Here is a 6,659-nt window from a genome sequence, read left to right on the forward strand (position 1 = left end):
CATTTACTCCCTCCCACCCCCCCTCCCCGGGAGCCAAGGGCAGAGGCCCCAGGGCCACATCATGGCACCACTGTGGCATCTGCAGGTAAATATGGGCAGCTGGGACACGGAGACAACAGCAGCTGTGACCGCCCGTGCCAGGTCCGGTACCTGGAGGCTGAGGGGCTGCGGGCAGAGGAAGTGGTGTGTGGGCCCTGGACCACCTACGTCTGTGTGCTGGAGCTGTGAGGCCCCCCCAGACCCCCACCATGACGGCTGCCTGCAGCAAGATGAGGAGCACACCGGCACACTCTGCTCCTGCCCGCCAGCTGCCAGGACCAGCCCCAGCCCCACCTTGTCCCCCAGGACAGGATCAGGCTGGGTTTAGTCTGGGTGAGCTGAGCTCCCCCTGGAGCTGGGCTGGTGCCTGATGCAGCCACATGAGCGCTAAGGCTGACCCTGGGAGAGGCTGAACACATTTATTACATAAACTTTCTGGTAATGGCTGTGGTGGTGATTTGTGCTGTGTACAAAGGATGTTCCCAAAGTCCCCCAGCCCCCCCCCACCCCAAGCCAGGGCCCCACAGACACACGGACAACTGTGGCTTTATATACATAAACGTATTATTTCCATCAACAATATATACAGAGTTAGAAAACAAGGGAACAGAACTTGGAGAATAAATAACAGCAAGTGGGGGACTGTAGTGATAACAAGGTACAAATCAGTCATGATCAGGGACAGACATTTTCATAAACAAAGGTGCATGCAGGCTGAAGCTCTGGGCCTGCTGCTCTTCCCCCCAGGGACCCCCCACCACTGTGGGAGAAATGACACCTGCAGCAGGGGTGAGCCCAATGCTCTGAGGCCAAGCAAAGGCTGCTGCACTGCCAAGAAAGGGAGAGGTTGGTGTCCCACAGCTACAGAAATGGAGAAGAGCCCTCAGGTACGTACTGTCTGTCCCAGAACACCAACACTCACGCCGGGGGGCTGTGGTTAGAGTTAGCCCCTACCGCTGCACTACCCTAAACATAACCATGTACTCAAATCTTTAATCACAAATATTTACAAGAATTCCCAAAATAAAAGCAACTATGTACAAGTGCCCCTTTTGCACCCTACCCTGGCAGGCAGGCCTGGGACCCAGGTAAATTAATCCTGGAGCTTTCTTTGCCTGAGCAGCAGTCTCTACAAAACTAGGAGTAGGGGGAGCCACGCATCAGCAGAAGCCAGTGGTGGTGGTGGAGTTCAGGACACGGGAGCTGCTGTCAGATCTAGAAGCCTTTGAAAGTTCGCGCTGTGGAAAGAAGAAGATGGGGATAAGGGGGCAGAAGCAGGAGGAGCTGCTGCCCATGAAGACCCCAGCTGGGAACTGCAGTGGGAAGCAAAGAGGCTACCCCTCAGCAACAGCAGTGGGAGGGTAGGGACAGCCCTGCCTGGTTCTTGGAGAGAGGAAACATGGAGTAGGAACCTGCCCCAGTACAGACAGGCACCTTCCTGCCCATTGCATGAGCCCGGGATGATGGGGGGGAACCTTCAGCACAACCCTGGGCACACGGGGCAACTGCCCAGCGCTGCCCCGACATCGGAGCTTGGGAAGAGCAGTGGCTGCTGAAGGCAGCAAAGCCCCATCTGTCAGCGGGAGCAGCCTCTGCTCACCCAGCACAGAGACCCACGGGAAAGCGGGGGGGCCCTTGGTCCTGATGCTCAAGCAGCTGGAGACAGACCCACCTTGCACAGTGGGGCTGTTCCAGGAGCTTGGGCATGGCTTTATCATTTCTCTTGTGTTTGCTCCCCACAGGGCTGCTCAGGGTCTTTGACATAAGCAGTACTTGGCCTCAGCCCGTAAACCTCTATTTTTAAAGTTCTTGATACAGAGCCAAAAGATTTGCCACCATGGGTGCTGGCAGGAGCAGGGGACACAGTGGGGGGCTGCAGGGAGCTGCAGCCCTGTGGGGGGCTCTGGAGGAGCACACCCCTGTGCTGCCTAGCCAGGGTAGGTGGTTTAGAAGAGGTGAATTACCGCAAACTCGGAATAGGTGCTGGCAACAGAATTAACGCTGTGGTTACGCTGGGCAGGGGCTGCGGGAGTACACCCACCGCTCAGGGTGGTTCCGTTCAGCTGGGACACATTCTCCTTGTTCTTCTCCTGGTCTGCAAGACGGGGGATCTTTGCTGGCAGGTGGCTGGGGGTCCGAGCCTGGCACAACTGCAGGAGGAAGCAACAGTTAGACGGGACAAAAGAACCAAGTGGAGCTTAGGGGAGCTGCGCCAGCCTCGCTGCCTGTCACTCTGTGGCACTCAAGGAGGTTCAAGCTCCAATTCTGATCCCAGAAATATGCAGCACCACACCCACAATTGCAGGAACCCCCAAGCTGCAGTCTCAGCAGAGGTATGCTAAAAAAACCCCAAAATTCTGTGCTGGAGAAAGATTTCCTGAGTGCTGTTACTACCCTCCTCCCTCAGGTCCCAGAAATCCCCCACCAGGCTCAGGGCAGCCCAAGGCTATGGACAAAGGGGGACTTCGGCACCCTAGGAGACTGGCAGGGGGGTGGCAGAGCAGAGTACAACAGCAGTCGGAGCTGAGCCATCCTGGCTTGCCCCTCTCCTCCCCAGCCCACCCCACCGAGCAAGGGCTCCCCAGAAAGCTCCTGACCTTCCCTCCAGAAGGTGGCAACCGTGAGGTGGGTGAGTGGAAGATGGTTCCCCCAAAAGCCAAACGGGCAGTGCTGTTGGGTGTGGCGTTGGAGATGCAAGTGCCATTGAGCTGAGGGAAAGAGCAGAGCACACATCAGTTGGGAAGGAAACCAGTGGCTGCACTGCACCAGGGGAACCAAGGGGCCCTGTCCCCGCTCTCCTCCTGCCCCACACCCTCCCGCATTTCCCCAGACCCCACAGGGTCCCTGCACATTTGTGCTGCTCTGCACAGAGTTTACCTTCCTTGCTTTGCCAGGCGTGTTGGGGCCGAGCACCCGACGCTTGAGGGATGGCTGTGGGGTGCTTCCGTACATCATCTCTGTCTCGATCTGGCGGCTTCTCTTCAGTTGCTGCAAGAAATCTGTGATCACCAAGGCGAGCAAAGGAGCTGGGGAGTGGCTGCTTGCTGCCAGAGGAAGGGCTGGGTGGCAGCAGTGGGCAACGCCCCGTGGGCAGCACATGGCCAAGCAGCCATGACGGCAACAGATTTATGGGTGTCCAGAGCCACCCTGTGGCTCTGGCACAGAGAAAGGGGCTCAACATGGACACTGACAGCAAAGGACACCAGTCCCAGCATCAACGAAAGGTGACTGCACACAGAGCCGCTCCCAGATGGAGTGTGAGAAGGGCGAGAGCCCCAGGCAGCACTGGGAGGGTGGCTGAGGCAGTTCCCTCACCCGTGCCAGGCAGGGCCACCTGCAGGCTCCTCTGGGCCAGGAGGCAGCTTTGCACTCACCCGCTCCTGCTTCTCCTTTTCTTTCTCCTGGTGGTACAGCTGCCACTGCTCTGTCACGTGCTCCATGAACTGCTGTCCCTTCACCAGGAAACTCCCCTCATTCTCCTCCCTACAGGCCTGGACTCTGCTCTCCAGCTCCTCCTGCAGCTGGTGGGGACACAGGGGCAGGGTGGAGGCTGCCCTGAGCATGGGAGTCTCCGTGCTTCTCCCTGGTCAGCGCTATGCCAGCCTACCCAGCACTACAGCTTCTTCTCCAGGGACGAACTTACCTTGGAAAGGGTCTTCTGTAGCTTTGCTCGCTGCTTCTCTTCTTTCAGCAGATTTCCCCCACGGTTGGTGAAGCGACTGGGGTCAGTTGCCTTCCTCTAGTACAGAAGGGAGGTCAGAAGATGCCCGGACAGCACCCAGACTCACCCCAACAGACACCCCACAGGGTAGAGGCCCTGGAGGAAGTCACCCCCGCCACAAACCACACCAGCGCTCTCAATACAGCGCCCCATCCCCTTACCAACCCACCGCCATTCCCTGCTGCCCTCCCCGGTCTTTCCCAGCAGCATTTTGCACACAAGAGCGGTGGCATGTGGTGCCTGGAGACCCAGCTTGTTCCCGCTCGGACAATACCTCCAGCTCCAGGAACAGCTTCCAGCTCTCCTCCCACTTTTGGGCAGTCTCAAACAGATCTTTGTGTGTTTCATAGCAGCTCTTCATCTTCGCCACCTCAGCATCGTGCAGCTCGAGCAGGGTCTCTGTGTAGTCCTCTGGAGAGGGTACAGCGGCAGGTTGTGGAGCAGCTGGATACCCATGGCTCCGGGAGCCGAGGGCAGCCCCTCTCTGGGGAGGTGGCAAGCAAGAGCCAGCACCTACCATCGTAATAAGGGCTGAAGGCTTCCCGCTGCTCCTGACTATAGAAGCATTTGTCCCAGTAGCCAACCAGCTCTTCCCTGATTGCCTGGATCACAGATTTCAAGTTCTGGAGCTTCAGCTCCTCCAGATGGTCGGCTTCCAGCTGCAGCTGCCAACGAGATCAGAGCACACACTCAGAGAAGGCATCGCAAGAAGATAAGCAAAACAGGATTTATCTTCTGCATAAGCTACTTTCTAAGATGAGGCAGTAACCAGCACCAACTCACAGCTCTTCCACCCACAGGGGGCAGGATTTGTCCCGCTCACCTCACACCCAACTGCTGGAAGCGGCTCCTCAGCTCTGGCAGAGCCCAGAGGGTGAAACTCTTGAGCTGCCGCTCCCAGCCCTCCCACTCCAGGAGTGTAGGATGGTACTTACAGCTTTCATGGTTTTGGCTCTGGACCCAGCCACATGCACAGCAGAAGCCTCTCTCTCCTCCTCAGGAACCTGCAGCCTCTCCCAAAGAGCTATAATTCTGGAGCGCAGCTCCGTGCACACAGCTTCATTCAAGGACTGACGGGCTTCCAGCTGCAGAGGGAGAACACAGGGTCAGCACCAGCGCAAAGCTGCTCACTCATCGTCTAGGATCTCCCTGCAAAAGCTCCTGAAAGGATGTTGAATACCCAGGCTGGCTGGAACCCAAGCAGTTGCTCTCTACACCATGATGCCAACTGCTGCCAGGACCCTTCACCAGCCCCGAGAGCCAGTGGCGCTGCCTCGGTGCGCCAGCATACCTGCTGCAGCAGATCCTGGAGGGCAGCGAGGTTGTCCTTGGACAAACAGAAGGCTTCCTCATCATCACACACCACATCCCGCTCAAAGCTAGTGTCTGGAGTGTGGTCTAGCTCCTCCATGAGGAGGATGATTTGTCGCTTGCTGCTGACAAACTCTTCCCGCCTTTGCTCCTGGAGACGACAAGCGGCATTAGAAACCGGCAAGCGCCTCACGTGCCACCCTCAGCGAGATCCTCCCCCCCGTGTACCTTCTCAGCAGCCAGGGAGGCCAAGTGCCGCCTGTACCGGTCCAGGTCCTCCAGGCTGGGCACAGCATTGCTGTCAATGCAGAAGGGGGTCGTGCAGAGGATATCGCACAAGTCTTGATCTTGTTCTTGCAGGGCTTTCAGCTCATGCTTCCTGTCCCTTTTCTGCTTTAACAGCACTTCCACACGGGTCCTCAAATTCTTCTCCATCTGCAGAATGGTACCTTCTTCCTCTACCTACAAGAGTCCAGACATCAGCTCTCTTCTCCACAGCTCTCGCAGAACTGACTCACATATTTAGGCTTCTTAAACACCAGGGTCACAGGCCCTAGTTCTGAGCAAGATGTTCCCCGGGAAGGAGGAAACGCAACATGAACACACAAAATGAGACGTTGCAAGACACCTGGCCTCCTCACAGCCATTGCCCAATGCCCAAACCACGAGGAACCACAAAGCCCTAGGCTCTAACTAAGTGTCAGGTAAAGTGGTTTTGAAGAGGCATTTGCCTTGTGAGCTACAGCCTCACAAGACGAACAGGCAAAAGCTGAACAGCAGAAGGCTGCTGCCAGCAGGATCCTAGGAGTGAAAAGTGATATCTTACCTCGAAGGGGTCCAGCTGGAGCTCCCTGCAGAGGTTGTCAAACTCCTTCCGACACAGGGCAATGCTTTTCAGGAGACGCTCCCTCAGGCTCTCCTCCTCTGCCACCATCATGTCCAGGAGATTCTGCAGCACAGGTAGGGTTAGGGACAGGCTGCAGGGTGAGAAGGGGCCGCACAGAGGAGTGGGCAGGAAGGGGGGGACCACAGCCCCAGACCTGCTGCTGGGGCTGAGCGAAGGCCCAGAGGAGGGGATCAGCAGATGGGGGGGCCCAGCAGGATCAGGGGGAGCACAGGGGTGTGGCAATGTCCCGGGGTGCTCCCAACCCAACTGGCCCCAAACTCACAGCCTGGCCCAAGGGACCCTGAGAGGGAGCTCTGGGCGAGCTCAAGCCAAGCTGTCCTGGGCCCAGTCCAGAGGAGCTCCCACTGCAGCCACAGGCCCAGCAGTAAGTTAGTGTGAGATTAACAGCAGGTCCAGGGACACCCCCAACACCCCCCGCGGATCCTTTTACCCCCTTGGGACCCTAACAACCCCGGGGACCCCCACAATCCCCAGCCCCACTCACCTTGATGTGCTTCTTGACGACGTCAGTGCGCTCCAGACGCTGCTCCTCGGGGATACCGATCTCCTCCCAGATATCCCGCAGCGTCGCCATGGCCCGGTTCAGGCACGACACGGCCTCGGCCGCCACGACCTCGCTGAGGGTACCCAAGACCACCGGCCATCAGCGGCCGCTGGGCGGGGCCCAGGCCACACCCCCTC

General features: G+C 58.0%; 1 protein-coding gene across 3 annotated transcripts; it reads right to left on the minus strand.

Annotated features, from left to right (window-relative positions):
- Nucleotides 1-1,146: 1,146 nt before the first annotated feature.
- On the minus strand, nt 1,147-6,653 carry PRC1 (protein regulator of cytokinesis 1). 3 transcript variants are annotated; one of them, XM_026855773.1, is made up of 13 exons: nt 6,463-6,653; nt 5,898-6,020; nt 5,300-5,533; nt 5,052-5,222; nt 4,696-4,845; nt 4,278-4,425; nt 4,035-4,171; nt 3,683-3,778; nt 3,414-3,560; nt 2,917-3,027; nt 2,637-2,747; nt 2,004-2,180; nt 1,147-1,277 (listed from the first exon to the last, which is right to left on the minus strand). In XM_026855773.1, the coding sequence occupies exons 1-13, from the start codon at nt 6,550-6,552 to the stop codon at nt 1,200-1,202; spliced, it is 1,773 nt and encodes a 590-aa protein (XP_026711574.1). In that variant the 5' UTR covers nt 6,553-6,653; the 3' UTR covers nt 1,147-1,199. The 3 variants fall into 3 exon arrangements, with proteins under 3 accessions (XP_026711574.1, XP_026711575.1, XP_026711573.1); XM_026855774.1 differs by having other exon boundaries at nt 2,081-2,189; XM_026855772.1 differs by having other exon boundaries at nt 2,004-2,189.
- Between the last annotated feature and the right edge of the window lie 6 nt (nt 6,654-6,659).

Source organism: Athene cunicularia, assembly GCF_003259725.1.
Source record: "Athene cunicularia isolate RWA chromosome 10 unlocalized genomic scaffold, athCun1 chr10_part1, whole genome shotgun sequence".
Taxonomy (NCBI): domain Eukaryota; kingdom Metazoa; phylum Chordata; class Aves; order Strigiformes; family Strigidae; genus Athene; species Athene cunicularia.

Coding starts and splice junctions, on each gene's coding strand:
- PRC1 (XM_026855772.1), bottom strand. CDS start 6,552: ATGGCGACGCTGCGGGATATCTGGGAGGAGATCGGTATCCCCGAGGAG. Junction 4,172..4,277: donor CTTCAGCCCTTATTACGATG/GTAGGTGCTGGC, acceptor TACCCTCTCCAG/AGGACTACACAGAGACCCTG. Junction 3,779..4,034: donor AGCTGTTCCTGGAGCTGGAG/GTATTGTCCGAG, acceptor CTTCTGTACTAG/AGGAAGGCAACTGACCCCAG.